This window comes from Triturus cristatus, chromosome 1_1, assembly GCF_964204655.1.
Source record: "Triturus cristatus chromosome 1_1, aTriCri1.1, whole genome shotgun sequence".
Lineage (NCBI taxonomy): Eukaryota > Metazoa > Chordata > Amphibia > Caudata > Salamandridae > Triturus > Triturus cristatus.
This window is the reverse complement of record NC_140579.1, coordinates 1,074,328,705-1,074,347,204: the sequence shown is the minus strand read 5'-3', so window position 1 is coordinate 1,074,347,204 and position 18,500 is coordinate 1,074,328,705. Positions and strand designations below refer to the sequence as shown.

Sequence of the window (18,500 nt, the reverse complement as noted above, 5' to 3'; positions counted from 1 at the left end):
CTCCCTTCATTTTCTATGGTATTGTAACAATGCTGATGGTTTTATTTTTAATCATTTGTCTGCTTATGTTAGCCAAAGTACTGCATCTTAGGACACGTAGTTTATAAAATAAACATTGTAAACTTTACTGTGTCTCTGATTACTCTTGTTGTGGACTGATATGAGAATAATAACGAACAGGTATTTTTGATTCCCACCATTCCTGAGTCGCACGTTCTGGGTTGTCTAATCATTGGTAGCTTTGAGATGATACGGAGAGCGAATCAGACACTGATGCTAGTCGGATAGGGGTTCTGGGTACTGAGGTGAGTTTTTGGTACACTGCAATTCACTGAGGTCCTGGTTTCCTGCGCATAGTTCTGTACATGAGCAGAATCCCTGCAACATGGCGCACCTAACGTTTGGTCTTATAATTTGAGACGCCTTAGTAGTGCTTATATTCGTCCACGATGCCCTCACTCCTGTTTCCGGATAACGGGAGTGACGGTTTTGACCTACCTAATAGTTACTCTATAGGTTCAATCAAGCTTGTCAATTAAAAAGGTTTTTCTATTTTGAACCCTTGTGCTACTGGTATAATAGATTGTTTTTCTTCTCTGTGTCCTTATGGTTGCAGTCGCTATTGCGGCGCATAGCCGCGCACCTCTCTGGCGTCATTTGACGCAGTTTGGGGTGCCGGACGATGGGATGGCTGTTATCTTTGTGGTGAGTGCCGATGCGTCATATCCCTACGAGTTGTTTTACTCTTGGGTAACTATGCCGGCGGTGAACGGGGACGATAGCACATTTCACTCCTATACTCCCACGAAGGTCCCAGCGAATTATACGCCATATAGGACGCAGGAGATTCCTATTTCAGCTTGGCAGCATCGTATTTGGTTTAATGGCGCCCTCCCCCACACGGTTACACCGGTTCGTTTGGGCCCTTTGTCCATTCCAGGGGCCACGTGGCCAGTACTGGCCGGATTTACACCTCATCCTCGTTATTTAAATGCCACGGTGGATGAGTTACGCGTACTCCATACAGCCCTGATTACAGTACATCGGGCTTTAGTGCAATACGTTTCACGCAATGTGCAGGTTGGGGATCCTGTTGTTGCGGGATAACCAGCTGGTCTGGCTGGGATTGTTATTAGTCCCGTCATGGTTAATTCGGTAATGGGCAAGTGCCCCCAAAATAAGGATGATTTACCTTATTGGCTTGCTGAGAAATTTGACCAGCAGGAAGCAGTATTTCCACACTCTACTCCTGTGGAGAAACACAGGGTACTCACCATTAGTTTGCAGAAAGACTTAGAACCAGAAGTGACCGATTGTGAGAACTGGGGTAAGGTTTTTGCAGCGGTCTACTCGAAGTGCTTTGGCACCCCATCTATGGCCATACTTCCTTCCGTGATCAAACGTGTTCAAGATCAACACGGTCCGGAGGCAGCGGTCGAGTTGGGAATGAGACTTGTCGGTGTGTTCGACGTGGTTGCCTCTCTCATCCTTAGTAACCTCAAGGGAGATGCTGTACACTTTCATTTGGCGAATGATTTAGCCCTCGTAGACGACGTCGATAAACCCCAAGAGTTGCCTAAAATTATTGTGGAGGCTTATAGAACTATTGGCCGCAGTAATTTGGGGATTAAGCCTAATATTATCATTCAGATGTGCAACAGCAAACTAAGGCGGGTTCGTCTGTCAAAGACGATCGTCCAGCTTTTCCTAAACAGAATTGGAGAACTAAGAAACAAGGAAAACAGCAACAGAAACAGGGGTCTCGTCCTGCGTCACCGGTACAGGCGACTAGTGAACGCACATATGATTTGCGCGATCGCACTAGAATTAGGTCACCTGATAGATTTCAGGTTACTGAACAACGTTCTCCTCGTTCTTCACAGGAAACATCGGCCTCGCAGTCCGGTGGCGGAGAACGTGGCAAAGGTCGGGGTGCCCAACAAGGACATGAGCAACCCCGTCAGCCTGACGGTAAGGGCAAGCAGGACGAGTTTGCACGTCAACGTCCCCCGTTTCAGAAAAAGAAGGTTGCTGCCCTAACAGCGAGGTATGCCACAGATAGCGAGAACGCAGCTTCGGAACCTGACATGGGCACTAACGCTGCTCGACAGCGCAGTGGAGGTTACAGTAGTGCGGCAAGCACTGCGTCCATATCTGGAGGCGACAGCAACTGACACGTTCATTACTGTAGAAACTGCGGATACTAGAGTGGCTCACCCTGACAGACTATATGATATAGTCCTTTTAATTGAGGGTGACATACAACGTACAATACAAGGGATTGTTTGGGATAATCTGACCTCTACATATGACATTCTATTGGCAGAGGCGGACTGGCCCCCAGCTTTCGTTTTGGCTGCTCCTAGAGGGGACGAGGTAATCCTCCCATCTTTCGCGCATACTGTGCCAAAGGATCACGCTCAAAGATTTGCAGAAGAGTGGGCCCAGGTGCTTGCTCCGGCTTTGTACCGTACTCAGGTTGGGTGGGATAGATTGTCAACAAGCCATGAGATCCCTTTACGGTCTATGCCCCAGCCGCAACCCCAATATCCCATGCGCTGCGGAGCTAGATCTCACGTCGCAGAAATCCTTGAACAATTGGAATATCAAGGTGTTATTGAAACCTGTGTGTCACCAATGAATAATCCTCTATTCACTGTAACTAAACCTGATGGATCATACCGCCTAGTTTTGGATTACCGGCATTTGAACTCTCATTGTCGGACTTGTGCTGTACAAAATACCCACAGTTCTGCCCTCGTTGATAGTCTAGTGAGAAAAAGGTTTAAGACCACACTTGACATATCTAATGGCTTTTCAGCCATAATCTGTCCTCTATTAGTAGTCAATGGACATCATTTACTTCTGGCGGCAAACAAAAACAGTTTACGAGATTAGCCATGGGCTATAAAAGCAGCCCTGGCGTCTTTGCCTCGCATGTAGTCTCTCTGTTAGAGAGCATTGACCCTGATGCGTACTCGTATGTTGATGATATCTATCTCACAGACGACGAATTATGGCTGCATCTGTGTCGCGTTGACCGCATCATTGTTATGTTTGCGGACTTCGGTTACAAATTCAACTTTGCAAATTCACACATTGCAGAGTATACAGTGTTGTTTTTGGTCTATGAACTCAACAATGAAGGTCGAGAATTAGCCCCTCACTTCCTGGAGAAGTGCGCGTGTTTGCGTGCTCCGACAACACTGAAAAAACTACAATCTTTGCTGGGTTTCCTAAATTTCGGGCGTACTTACATTCCCGATTATGCCCAGCGTATCATGCCTTGGTACAACCTAATTTTTCCAAATGGAGCTGGCTGCCAGAACATTCAGCTATCTTGCAATGTTTGCAGGCTGACCTTCTTGCTTCGAAATACTTACAGACACATGATAACCGCACTAACCTGGTAATAGGAATTGTGCCTGGCACAGTGGGTTTCACATACTTAACGTTCAATGAGGGCGACACAGTCCCCATTGCTTACAAATCACACTTGTACACTTCGGCGGAGATGCGTTTTTCCACAGTCGAAAAGGTTTTGACTGCAGTGCAGATGGCAATTCTTAAGGAGAGAGCACTGTCGCAGGGGAAACGCATGTTGGTTGTCACACCATATCCTGCTCTTGAGGCAGTGACGAAAGCCAGTGTACCTAATTCTAAAGCTTTGCATCCACGTTGAATACAATGGGCAACGTCCTTGACATGACCTGATGTCACCAACATCTTTGATGCCTCATTGCAGACTCAGGAGTACTTGCAGTATGAATTTGTTCATCCAGCTCCTCTGTCTTTGCGCCCACTTGAGGATTACCATTGTGTCATATACACAGATGGTTCTGCGCAACCGGCAACGGAATCAAAGCATGCTTATTCGGCGGCCTGTGCAATTGTGGCTGGTACCTTCGTGAATGGTGAATTCAAGTCTGATGTCGTGCATACACAGTCATTGGGTGATTGTACCGCACAGTTGGCAGAGTTACGTGCTCTTGTGCTTGCACTGGAGTTTGCTGATCCACGGGTTACAACTGTTATAGTGAGTGACTCGTTTTACTGTGTTCAGTCTTTTAATGACAATTTATTCTTTTGGTCTCAAAATGAATATCGTGATTCCAAGGGTAGCACAATTAAGCATAAAATGCTTTGGGTTCGAGTGGCGGAACTTAAACAGAATCTGCCTCTCGTGAATGTGATTCACACTCTTGGGCACCAGCGAATTGGTGTCAACGCTGTCGGGAACAGCTTAGCTGATGAAGCAGCGAAAACTGCAGTGGCAACATATCTAGTAGCAGCAGTTACAAGATCTAAAAGTAAGATTGATGATGACATCTTAGCAGCTATTGCTGCAACAGAAAAGGGAAGTAATTACCCGAGAGGTTTCCCTTCTCGGTACTCTTATCATTTAAATCCTGATAAAGTTCCCTATGTGAGAATTAACGACGTTGGTGACAGGTTGATTCCCAACGCGGACTGCAGACTTTCTTTGATAACAGCGGCTCACGAAGGTATGGCCTCTGCCCATGCCGGCGTTTCAGCGACTGTTACTCTCTTACAACAACGTTACTGGTGGCGTGGATTGTATAAACAAACTTGTGCTTATGTTCTTAATTGAGACATTTGCCAGCAGATTAAACCTTCGACTGCTACGCACCCACCACAAACGCAGTTGTACATATCTAATAAACCACTTGGGTGTGTTTATTTAGATCACTGCGGTCCTTTCTCCTCTGATACTGCGTATAAGTACATCTTAGTTGCAGTAGATGCGTGCACACGTTTTCTTTGGGTACGGCCACAAAGGAGTGCTGATGCTCGCACTGTCATCAGGGATTTGCATGTCTTTGTGGAAATTTTTGCGTGTGGCACCCTTCATTCTGACCAAGGTCCTGCATTCGCCTATAAGGCGTACAAAGAAGCCATGAGATCTTTGGGGGTCCAAGTCAAATTTTCGTCTCCATACCGGCCTGAGGGCAATAGTGTTGTGGAACGGATGAACCGTGACTTAAAGCAATCCCTGACAGCTAGGGTTTTAGGCACTGGCAGGAACTGGTTAGCCCATCTGTATAACGTACAGCGTGCACTTAATAATCTCCCTAGAAGGTCTCTGAGTGGGCGAACCCCATACGAAATGCTCTTTGGCATAAAGATGTTTGTCCCGGACCTTGATGGTCTAGACATGGCGGTGTCAGCCGCACCCTTTGACGTAGATGATCACTGTGCTGTATTACAGAATCTACAAGAGACCAGAGACAGTCTTGCAAAGGAACACTTGCCCTCCACAACTGATGCTGCGCTTCAGATTCCGGTAGTCGGCTGACTACTTCGAGTTGGTGACCTGGTCCGTGAGAATGTGGAGAACAAGAAGGAGTTTGGCCCCTCTTATCGTGCTCCAGTACTAGTGCTTGGCGTGCAGGGTACAAGAACAGTCATTTTACCTCCACTTCCTGGTCGCAAGGATAACAGGTACATCTCCATTGACAATGTCAAACTACAGCGAGTGGCCGATTCTTCTTAGTATGACTCCAGCGGTCTCTTGTCCAGCGATGTTGAGGAATTCTGTTTTGGCTCCGACAAATACCAACAGCCCTGACATTGCCATCGAGATGCTTACAGTTACTAATCCTTTGTTGCCTCCACCGGCTGGTGGTGGATCTGAAGATCCTGAGTATTCTTATCCCACAGATGTATTGTTGCCTGGTTTACAACCAACTGCAGTTGACCAGTCACGATGTTCATTTGACACTAACTCTTTGACTTCCAATCCCCCATCGAAAGTTACTATTTTTTCTCCTTGGTTTAAGAGACATTTTTTAATCGCCCCCTGGACTTACATTTGGCTGTTGCTCATAAGTATCTTTTTGTTTATGTCCATTGGATTTGTGGTGATATTTTTTTGTCTTGTAAATGGACACTATCTCACCGAAAGAACTGCAATTAGACTAATTGATGGAACTTTGGCCCCCCACTCATCGCACATCATGAAAAGGGACCAGACTTTTGTGAATATTACTGCCTGCCCTGTGTTGGATGGGATTGTGTGGGATGCTGTTAAATTTCAAATTCATGGTCCTACAGAGGTGATTAATGTCCCAAATGTTTTTCGTGTTTCTATGGGAGATGATGTGAAACAAAACGTCCGCTCTGATGATTGGGACGTCCAGGCCATAGAAGCACTGTTTTCTGATCTGAAATATTATGCTGTCTTTGATGCTGAAGATTTGTATTTAGACACTGCTAATTATGGGGAGCTATTTTGCTACCAACACTATGGTAAACACTTCTTTCATAAAGCCAATACATTTAGAAATTTTGTTAATTACACGCAATGGGAACATTGTCCCGCGCCAATTGAAGGTAGCTCTAAAACTTTAGTGAACAAATTTACATATTTTACGGACTTCAGTGTATCTAACCCTGAAGCATTTTATTTTAAATTAACTGCGGAGCCAGCTTCTAATGTTAGACTGAATTCGACTAAATTGTTATATTCCAAATCCTTTATGGATGAGTTAACTATAAGGAGTTATGAGCTTTGGAAAGATACCATTGATCTTAAGTCACTTTGGGGTTCTAAACCATGGCAGGTACAAGGAACTGAGTCTCTGCATCATGCTTGCCTTATCCCAAACCACATGTTATTTTTGAATTCTACCATTTTTCAAACCACCTACTTTGGATTGGCTACTTCTAAAAAGATGAATTCCCCCTCAATTCCTGATCTGGGTGCTTACCCAAAATGGGATAATCACACAGATCTGTCCCTTGCGGCGTTGCAGTCATATATTACTAACACATCCTTCAACATTTCCAATTTAAATTGTGACGGATGGTTGATATGGCAGAAGAGCTCAGATTCCTGTCAACATCGTTTTCTGGGTCTATACCCTGGTTATACACAGGATAGAGTGGACCCACGCTTTGAATCTTCCCATTCGGTAACTACCTATTCAACAGGGAAGTTATGTCAGACCTGGCTGCAACATTCCACCTTGGCATCTGTTAAACTTAATTTATCAAAATTGCATGACAAGATAGATTTGAATGATTTTGTTAAGGGTCCTGTGGGTGGCAGGTCCAAAAGATGGGTATATGCTATTTATAACGAAGTTTGGAAATTATCTCAAATTGAAGCGGCCTCCAGATTGAGAGCTATTGATCAAGCAAATTTGGATAAGGTACTAGCTGTTATCGATAATAGCATTAACACCCTGTCTTTCAGAATTTACATATTAGATAATATTGTTTCATCTGTTGTGGATATTGTACAGGATGATACGTCTGTTTTATATCATGTCCAAAATGAATTGCGTTCTATAATGCAGTTTGCATGGACTTTGCAAACGTTGAAGGCTGGGAAAGTTCCCTAGGACTACATGAATACATCTTCTTTATTTCTGCCGTTTAATCTGACTGCAAAACAACAGTTCATGTCCATGAAAGATGCAACATACTCATTACTGCATATTGAAAAGTTGGAACCTTTGCCTTTCTCTGTGGCCGAATTGAACTCCGCAGTGTGGCTTATCCACGGGTTAATCACCTTGCCATTTCCTTTGTTTAAGTTCAGTTCCTGTATGAAACATTATGCCCTAGGCAGATATGAACCATTGGGTACGGCTTTTCTTTGCATGAAGTTTGGTCTCTCCCATTTACATACAGATGCATGAGAGAAGGTAAAGAGGTTTATTTGAAAGGTGAGGAATGCACTTCCACACCTGATCACTCAGTAGTCTGTAGGCACATCCAATTGCATGGTGCATGCAACGTTCAGGCGGCGAATTTAGCTTGCATTCTAAAAGGGATTCCTGTGCCAGCTATTACGCCCACTTTTACATTGTTAGCTAACGGTAGTTATTTGCTTTTAAATAATGAGGCTTGCTGCGGGATGCTAGTGGGTATTCCCTACATTGTGACTGTTTCACAACGAGTAGTCTGCTGTAAGAATGTCCTTTTCCCGCCCCCGCAAGGGAGGCTGGTTGTATCCATCTGGCCTTCCATCCCAATCTTGAAAGCAGAGTTCAACAAGATGAGCAGAATAAGGGCTCTATTATCTCAAAAAGAAGTCGCTCTGACTTCCTCCCGCGAAACATTTGTCCTTCACGTAGCAAACACCCACACCGAGGTGCATGCGCTTTTAAATACTGATTTCCCCCTTCATTTCGGTGCTCTAATTCCCACTATATTCAATGCCTCGTCAACAACTGGCTTGGCTCATTTTATCAAAGTTGTGGGCTTTGGCCTCGTGACCTCTTTCCATACATTTTTTGGTGTTATACCGGCATTTTTTCATTCTATGTTTTCCAGCGTCTTCGGCGGGCTCCCGTTGATTCTCGCCCTCGCGGCTGGTGTGCTCCTGTTGGTCTGCTTGCTGCGCAATGGCTGCACAATATGTGTCACACGACAACCGACCCCGGCTGCTCCATCTTCGTAACCGGATGCTTGAATATTATGGAACGTTGCCATTGGCCACCTTAAGCATAGCCTATGGATTGTCCTTCCGGTTTTCTTACTTTACTTGCGTGCAACCTGTTTTTCATTGCCTAGATTGTCCCTTCAAATGGGCTCTGGATTTGTGCCTGTCGAACTTGGTGTCTCCTGCCCCGGATTATGATCGACTGATGAGTTCCTTAGTGGCTCATGAGTTGGACTGTTCTGGTATCAGGATTATGGCCTGTGGAGCGGCACATGGAGTCCTAGGGAATTGGGACATCTATACGGCAGCGTATGACTTCTTGGCGAGAAGTTACATCGAAGAACACGCAAGTTGCCCTCTGATTGTGCTAGAGGCTCCAATTATCGAGGAACATGTATGTTCATTTACTTTGTTAGACTGGATGGCGGACACTTTTACCGAACATTATAATGACTTCCTCTTGGAGGCTGTCGCTACTTATTGTGCTTACACGTTGATGGATTAACTTGGAAGCCGACCCACTTCCGTTATTTACACAACCTTTTTTGAGTTTTTTTTTCTTCTTCTCTTTTTTCTATGCTTTCTCTTTTTCTCTTTCTTTCTTTTCTCTACTTTTTTGACTCGCTATTTGGGCTTTGCTGCACTTTCAAGCGTTTTTTCTTTTTTCCATTTTTTACGCTGATTTTTCGTACTTTCACTGCCATTTATATGGATTTGCAATACATGCCCTTGGTTCTGACACTATTGAACTTGAACTCTGCGTTCCTGAATTGTATCCCTGTTTGTTTGTGGTCCGATCAAGGGGGGGTGTAGTGGAGACGGAGGTTCAGCTACACACATTGCTATGTTAGCATAAGCATCTTAGAAGTTAAAACGCCATCTTGCAACTTTTGCTGCTTTTGCACACAACACTGCTGATAGATGTTATTATATGAAATCTGCTTGCTTGCCTTTTTTTCACATGAGAACAATCTGTTGTTCACATCCCTAGATGTGAGCCGCTACCTTGGTCTGAACATTGTGTGCAGACACAGTCAGGGCCAACAAACAATGTATGCTTTTGAATTCAGGTTGATCGGCCCACGCTCTAGCCATAACACGCACACAGCTGCAAATATCTGAAACTCGAGCGCCTTTAATATTGCAGTTTGCATGCATGAGATACGCACTTTGGAGAAGACTTTTTCCAGACACAGAGCAAAGCTGATCCTGTGATGTGATTCACCTAAGCTGATATTTACGGTATGGGGTTCCCCATTCAAGCCTAGAGACCTTCTATTAGTCTAATAATACTAGCTTATTAGCGAGGGGAGAGTGGTTGTATTCCACTATCATTTGTAACATGATTTCTCCCTTCATTTTCTATGGTATTGTAACAATGCTGATGGTTTTATTTTTAATCATTTGTCTGCTTATGTTAGCCAAAGTACTGCATCTTAGGACACGTAGTTTATAAAAACAACATTGTAAACTTTACTGTGTCTCTGATTACTCTTGTTGTGGACTGATATGAGAATAATAACGAACAGGTATTTCTGATTCCCACTATTCCTGAGAGTACTCTAAGTCGCACGTTCTGGGTTGTCTAATCATTGGTAGCTTCGAGATGATACGGAGAGCGAATGAGACACTGATGCTAGTCGGATAGGGGTTCTGGGTACTGAGGTGAATTTTTGGTACACCGCAATTCACTGAGGTCCTGGTTTCCTGCGCATAGATCTGTGCATGAGCAGAATCCCTGCAACACCCACACCAAAAACGGTAAATAATTTGTGGACAATGGCAACACGGAATGCATAGGCTTGGGTCTGAGACAACAGAACAAGAGCACAGATTACATAGAACAACAGGGTCTGGTTTTAAACAGCAGCGCAATCCCTCCAGATCCCTACAGTCAGGGATCGTACAGCAGAGCTACCCACAACGTCACAAACACCTTACCGGCACTGGCCTCCCACAGCAAAGACGTTCCATAAATTTCTCCACTCTTACAGGCGTTAATCTATAAACAGCATAGCAATGCCACGGGAAATGTACAGTAAGGCATCTCACAGCAGAGCTACCTCCAAAGTAACAGAAACCTTACAACCACAGGCCTCAGAAAACAGGGTATTCCTCAAATTTCACAAATCTCACAGGCTTTAGCCTGTATAGAGCAGAGCAAAGCTTTGGAAAACCTAGATTGTACAGAGTTAGGCCACACACAGCAGAGCTACTCCCAAAGTGACAAAAACTTTATAGGCACTGGAATCTCACGGCAGAGACATTCCTCGGATTTTACACCTTTTACAGGCACTAACCTGTAGCAACAGAGCAATGCCTCAGGAACCTAGAATGCACAGAGAGAAGCACCCGCACAGAAGAGACATCTCTCAGATTTATGCACTTCAGCCCTCCTCCCAGTATTGTGACACCCACAGCAGGGCTCCATAAGAAGTCCTGCAATTACTGTCAGATCAAGAGAAACATATCTCTCAAATCAGCACTGTCACCAGAGGCCTGTGAGAAAACAGAACATCACCAGCTTTCAGTGTGGATTTTTATTTGTGAAAACCGAGGACGCTGTGAAGAGACAGGAACGTGAAAGTGGTGTGTGCTAGAGATTAGGGGTTATTCTGCAATCATGTGCTATCAAAGTGGTCTCAGTGGTGATTTCTGCATTGTCTAAGGAAAAAGTCCAGGTTATGCTGCTAAAGGCAAAGTATATTGTTCTGTGTAAACAAGCATTTGCAATGCAATAGGTCTCGCATTTGTGAAATTTTAAGCTATTGGCATTGCAAATAACAATGGCTTTTATTTATGTTTTGAAAACCAACACATAGATAAAAGGTTTGTCATTTTACAATGCCAGTAGCTCAAATACTCACAAATGCGAGACCTATTGCATTGCAAATGCTTGTTCTGTTCTGCTTTCAATGCCCTTTATGCAGCCCCTTCCTGTTTGAAGGCTGACGCTTGAACACTGTCATTCCCACCTCTCCCACAGGTGACGGCTCCAGTGGAATTTGGGGTGAGGCTGAGTGCTCGGCAGCTGGAGAAGTGCCGGGTGGCCATGGAAAGCCTGCTGCAGGACATACTGCCGGAACCCCGGAACGGTAAGGCTGTGACATCATGACTTGAGGGTTCTAACAGCAGATTCACGATCAGGAGTCAGGGGGGCTATTTGTGTTTATATTCATTAGTACCAGGGGTTCAGCTTGGTCGTTAAGACTTGGGGGTGTGGGCTTCAGATTTTCCGACAATCACGCTGACATATCATGTTTATTATTGTATGGGAAGCAGCGCATGTGGGGGCGTGAGGGCCAGTGGAAAGAGACTGGAGTGCGGGTTGTTAGGGGTACTGAAAACAGTGCTTTGCAAAATAACCACGGTTTAAGAATTTCAAAACAGAGACGAAAGTGTGTGTGTTCTTATCTGAGAGAGCAGTCAAAAATTCCAAGGTGAAATCAACAGCTATGTGAAACCTCCTGTTCCCTGCTCCTGTTCCCAACTATTTATTAAATGATACATTTACTAGGCATGTGTAATACCCCACACTCCGCCCCTGAAACTACATCCACACCCCTGATTAGTACGTCATTTGCGGCTTGACGGACAGTCAGGCACTGGCGTAACGAAAATTGAGGGGGCCTCCCTGCAAGGTACATGGAGGGGCCCCCTCCGGGCTCAAATAGAAGCTCTCCAGCCAGAGTGCCTTGCTGAGGGGGCCCCTGGAGCTTGCCCTTCCCCCCACCCGCACCACGGGGGCTGCGGGGGCCTGTGTTACGCCCCTGCAGTCAGGGCGTGTCCTTGGTGGCACAGTGTTGATGAAATGAAATACTGATTTGTAAAGGGCACTAAACCCAAGGGTATCAAAGTGGTAATGACAAGAAGTTGAGGGGTGTGTTTTTGGCGGCAGGTTGTTGACAACAGGAGGTGAAAGATGGGTCTTGCTGGCACACTGATGATGGACTGAAGAGAAAGGATAGGTTTTTCGTGACACACAGTTGATGAAGGTGTGTATAGTTTGTTCATTGGAGGCACAGCGTTCAGGCAAACCACAGACCCAATGTATTGGGGTGGCTACTAACCGCCTCGGGTGCTCAGGGTGGCGCTTTCTTTCAGAAAGCTACTCCTGCAGATGGGTGGACTGCGCCCGCACTGGAATCAGTGCCTTAAGCCTCCTATCCTACAACATGCTGCTGCCCTGGCATCTTTCTGGCAACCCGTACAAAGGTCTAGATGGGCAGTGGAGTAGGGGAGAGAGGCCAGCTACTGGAGGGTCCCCATCTATCTGTTCACAAACGATGTATAACGTCATATGCACATCTATTGTCACCGAGGACCTCTGTTTTTTTCTACTATAAGCAGTTTCGCTCTATTCACACGTTTTACTTTTGTGCCTCGATATTCCTATTTTCCTTTGCTAAAATACAGTTTCGTCACCACCTATTTTCCATGGTAAATCAAGACTTCTCTGGTCAGTTTCATAATTGCTCTTGATTTATTTCACTCGTCTCTCGTTCTCCTATTGTACGTCTTTCACTATTTGTTTAAGTTAGGGTTTGCCCAAGCACTTGAAATGAAATTAGAAAGAATGGTAGGCAAAAGGAATTGGTATTGGTCAGGCAAGTGGTTGTTGTAGGTGGAAGCGTTTTAGTGGTGTGTTGTTACACAGTGGGTAGGTCCTGGGGGTAGATGAAGGACTTTTGGCATGTGGCTAGGTGGCATAAGTGGAGGTGCAGAATGGTAGTGCTGTGGGCCCAATAAGGTAACAGTAGTATGTGTAGTGGAGTGTTGTTTCAGATGATGTGCAAGGTGAGGAAGTGGTAGGGATTTGAGAATGGATTGGTGATAGGTGGAGGCATTTGTAGTTTAGGAGCACTGCAGGGTGCGGAAGTTGAAAGTTGAGAAGTAAATACAGGTTGGTGGAGGGTGTGTAGTGTTATAGGCCTTGCAACACTGGGTATGAGTAGGCATCTGAGGGACTGCTGACAAGTGGAAGAGTGTGTAGTGTTAGATATTCTGCAAGGTGGCGGTGATAGGGGCAGTGTATGGGGCTGTGGTAGGTGGAGGCTGCATGCAGTGGAATCTCTAAGCAGCAGAGAAGGGTATATAGTGATAGGAGGATATGTGTCTAGTGCTACAGGTGGAGCAGGGTGGAATGTGGAAGCAATCAAGAAAACAATTTGTGGTAGGCAGAGGGACGGATAACATTAGGAGCTGCAGGGGGGAATGAAACAGCTGAAAAAATGTATGGTGGTTTATAGAGTAAAGGCTTCTTACTAGCTGATCATATAAATAATGGTATTGTGACGGCTGGTTGTGCTCTCACGTTAATTCGTTTAAATAAACTGCTGCTGTAAGCATTCTGAAGGTAAGCAGCAGACAGTCCGAAGAGTGGCATTGGCTGACAATAGGGAAGCCGCTAAAGGCTTGAGGGAGAGCATTATAATATAAATATAAAATAATAACAAAATAAGAAATAATAATAACGGTATCAATAAAATGTAATATTATTATTGTTAATAAGAATTGTTACTTCTCATCTTTTAAAGCACTATTTCACCTAAGTTTCAAAGCATTGTGAAAGTTGTAAAACTATAAAAACAGAAATAACTTTTGTGAATGACTGCAATTACGGAAATCTTTTTTGTGAATAGCTTAGCGTTCATGGGGCTAAATTTGGCATTGACTCCCATGAATTTCAAGCATAATGTAGAATTCAGGATAAGACTTAGCCATATCTGGCGGAAAATCTATTTTCCTGACCTCAATAGGAGCTATAAACGTGCAGGGGCAGACACAGCTGCTAATCCAACCGGAAGTCACATTGAACGTGGAAAGTGTAACATCCAGCATTGCATCTCATGGTGCAGTAGGGCTCAGGAATCAGTAGGGGCTACAGGGGATGGTATGTCAGGGCGTGGCTGCAGTCATGCACTATTACAGACACCTTGTCTTACCTATAGTGCACGAGAGGGAAAACATAAGCAAACACTACAGATTGAAGAATCAAGAGCAGGTTGGTAAATGAGGGTTCTCAATAGCCACAAAATGAGCCTTTTGGGGAGCCAAGGTCACGTCAAGTCTCAAGTTCCCAATAAATATTTCATGGTTCTCTCAAAAAACAACCTCGGGTCCCTGGTGACAGGGTTAAGTGAACAGGTGTTGATGTGCATCTGATTTCAGTTTCGTCTCTATTTCAGTGGACTGATGGTCGGAGACCACGGAGAAGACGTTCACGGCAGCTTCTCCCTTTCTTTCCCAATCCTGATTCATATCTAAACATGAGGACACTGCGGAAAGCCGGGACATAATTTTTATGATGCAACGTGTTGATATTGTGTGATCTAATAAAGTAATTCAGAAAGGCGTAGAGGTGCATCTTGATTTTATTTCACACTTAAGAACAGGCACTGGGGACAGAAGCTTCAAATTCTGATTTTGACTGGTGCTTAAATGGGGAACAAACAGAAGGGTTTGTCGCTGTTTTTTAGCCACGCTGTACAGCATCCGTGAAGCTATGCAGCATGGCTAAATAAGAAAAAAAAAACTATGACACAGCTGCTTTTTTGCCAACCAACTTTTTTGAAGCACGGGCACAGAATTAAGGGAGGAACGCAGGGCTGAGGAAAAACAACACAGATGGAGTCTGCAGAAGGAGGCAACACGAGGTTTGTGAGGATGGAAGCAACAAAGAGGGTGGGGTGGGAAGAAGAAGGAACAGTTGATAGGGAAAGAGGGAGCAGGTGGGGGAAACAACTGTGATAAAGTAAAAAAAAGGTGTATGTGGTCTCTTCTCCTTTTGGCATTAGCCTAACCCTTCCCATTGCGATTGTGCATATTCATATCAGTACAGATTGTTGTATTATTCCACAGGAACCATTGTTTCTAGTTGTAGTTGAAGGCATACTTAGGGTTGGCTAATGAGTTGGACATGCCAACCTGAGCATAGGCGAAACTGCGCATGCACAGGCCTTACAATGGCAAACTTGATATATGTTTGAAAGGCCATCCTGGTGGGTGACACAATCAATCCTGCATCCCACTGCTGTACCTGCCCTGTATATGTGGTGTACCTTTTTAAAGGGCACTCACAAGTACAACACCTAAAGTAATCAAGTAAGCACCACTTCCTAGCAAGGGTAGGAAGGGTGTGTGCTTTCACACTGCATTACAGTGGGAAAGCACCAGAGTCCTAAGGCCACGAAAAGAGAATCAGCAAAACCAAGAGGAGAGAAAGCAAAACGTTTTAGGTAAATCCCCTAAGAAGAGCCATGCCCAACAAATATTCTTTTTGTTGTCAGTAAATTATAACCCATCACTAGTGCTGCAATACATTACAGTACAAACAATTAAGAAAAAGTTGCATGTATAGGAATGGGGGAATATATAATTGCAGAGAAACCCAAAAGACTGCACTATTTATCTAAAAAAATGCTAGCACCATCATGTATTGTAATATCAAATACAAATTCAAACATTGTGACACACCAGAGAATCCATCACCTAGAGTCCAAAGTGGCGAAGGCAACAACAACCACCTAGTAGACAAGAAGAAAAACACAGGTAACAACTTACCTGTATCTAGGACCATGAACCAATCATCATGTTATTATGTAAACAGAGTTTGTAGAGAGCACTATACCTGAAGGTGTCAAAGTGCTTTGGGAGGCAGTGTGTAGCAGTTTATAGCAGTTATTTGGATAACTTTGGGGATTAGCAGGAAAAAAGCCATGTCTTTGTCCCAAAGTTTGGCGGCAGCCACCGAGATGGAATGACAGCCCCATATGGCCTTCCGAAATATGGGTAATTTTGTCTTTTTGTGGAAGGAGGATCTGAAAGGTCTGCTAGGGATGTACGAGCGAAAAAGTGAGTTGAGTTGACGGGGCCCTTTCTGATTCAGGGCTGAAAACATCCTACAGAGAATTTTAAAAGTGATCCTTTTTTGATGGTGAGCCAGTGGAGGGAACAGATCCCATACTTGACTGACACATGTCTGAGGATATTGAAAACCAGATGGGATGCAGCATTCTTGGCAAGTCAGAGCTTATGAAGGTAAGAGTTCCTAATGTTGTGATATAAAGAATTGCAATAATCCAATCGTGAGGTGACCAGGACGATAATAACATATTGGTGAAGTTGTAGCGGAATGTAGGGGAAGATCTTCCTCAAGATCCTAAAAATGAGGAAGCAGTAACTGGTGGTACGGCTAACTTGAGTGTCAAAACTTAAGGTGTTATCAAAGTTGACATCCCAGTTTTTGGCTGACTTGACGAGAGTAGGAAGGGGTCCACAATCCTTCGGCCTCAGATGTTACACCAGATGGATTCCTGTGTGCCAAACAGTTGAACTTCAGTTGTATCTGAATTCATTTTTAGGGCATTGTCCTTGATCCACCTACTGATACTAGTCCTACATTGACTGAACGTCTCTGCCACAGAAGTAGGATAATTAGAAATGGACACGATAAGATGTGTGTCATCAGCGTTATGACAGAACATGGAACCCAAAGGAGCACACCTCTTCTGCCAGGGGAACCACATAAACATTAAAAAGGGTCCGAGTAAGGGATGAACCCTACGGCACTTCACATGGGAGGTTAAAGGATTCGGCTCTGAAGCCCCTGCAGCTGACAATTTGTAATCTGTTGGTTATAAAAGAGCAGAGAAGCTTCAGAGTGATACCATGTACACTGACTTGCCATAGACGTTGGGCCATCCGTCCCGGCGAGATGGTGTCAAATGCTGCGGATAGGTCAAGCATTACCAGAATGCCCCCCATATCCCGGGTCCACCTGACGCCGGATATTGTCCACGGCCACAATCAGTGCTAATTGTGTTTATTCGTCGACGTTTCGACCCTTGCAAGCTGGGTCAAGGATACAATGGAAGCTGCTCACTGAAGAGTGATGTACTTTATATTTTAAAAGATAAGAACATAAATTCGGATGACTTAAGCATCCAGCATTGCACCCATTATTCGGCTGGGTTCATTGGAAGTTGCTTATTAAAGCACAATGTACAAAATACATTTAAAGAAGGAGCTTATTTTCGGATGATTTTGGCATCCAGCATTGCACCCGATTTTCAACTAGATGTTGTGATAAACATCCGTCCGGAAGTTATTTCACCCACTAGAATATCAATTTCTATATGAATGTGCAATCTTCTACCACTATTTTTGATGCTTCCTGTATATTTTTTATGTCCTGATGATGACCCTGCTTTAAATAACTTATGCCCAAGGGTCAAAACATTGACGAATCAACATATGTGGACTGTGTTTTTAAGAATTTGATGGAGGATATCAATACTCGCTTGACGATATTGACTTCAAACACTCTATTATCCCTATCAGCCACATGTATATATTTGTGTACATAGCACTTATGCACTTTTTTCACTATTGTCACTCTCACTGTACCTTCACTTTATAGTAGCACTTTATCTTTTGAATAAGTAATGTATAATAAATGCTGAAAATGTATATATATTCATGACTGAGAAGATACATAAAAATAAATGCACTAAGCGCATTATTGAAAACCAACTCTTGTAAGGGGTTTACTCTATCTCTGTTTTGATACTATTGCTGTGGAAGTCAAGGGCTACACTTCCCCTGTGGGGACCACCTTTTGCATACAGTAAGTGTCCCCTTCCCCCAGTTTGCCCCTGTACATTCTGCTCCACCCTTGCTGACCGGAAGCAGTGTCCGGTGTCCACCGCTGTGCCAGGGTGTGCAGGGTCCTAGTGCCCTGCTGCATTCCATCACTGTGACAATGTATATGATATATATGAACATAGTAACCTGCAGACAGGTCAACTCAAATCAATTTTTCATATCACCATATTTTATTGTTTTCAAATTAGAAACACAATGCAAAATAAGCAGATCCAAATCAAATTATTTAAACACAATAATATAAATGCATCATAGAAGAGTGAAACAATACAGGCAGGAATAAGTCTAGGTTAACAGCCGAGCCAGTGATCCTATTTCAAAGAATATCAATTGAGCATAGTAAGCAAGATAAAGAGGAAGCCCTTTGAAAAGGATATTGGAACTCTGCTGTGCCACTTACAATCCATTTTAAGAGTCAACA

The 18,500-nt window shown here is 44.1% G+C and overlaps 1 protein-coding gene across 1 annotated transcript in view; it reads left to right on the top strand.

Annotated features, from left to right (window-relative positions):
• The window catches only part of MLN (motilin), a 43,408-nt gene extending 28,640 nt beyond the window's left edge, over positions 1 to 14,768 (top strand). The window contains exons 3-4 of the mRNA XM_085651171.1: positions 11,400 to 11,508; positions 14,602 to 14,768. Coding sequence (XP_085507297.1) covers positions 11,400 to 11,508; positions 14,602 to 14,609 — 117 coding nt within the window. The 3' untranslated portion in view covers positions 14,610 to 14,768. The remainder of the gene's footprint in view (positions 1 to 11,399; positions 11,509 to 14,601) is intronic.
• The last annotated feature ends 3,732 nt before the right edge of the window (positions 14,769 to 18,500 follow it).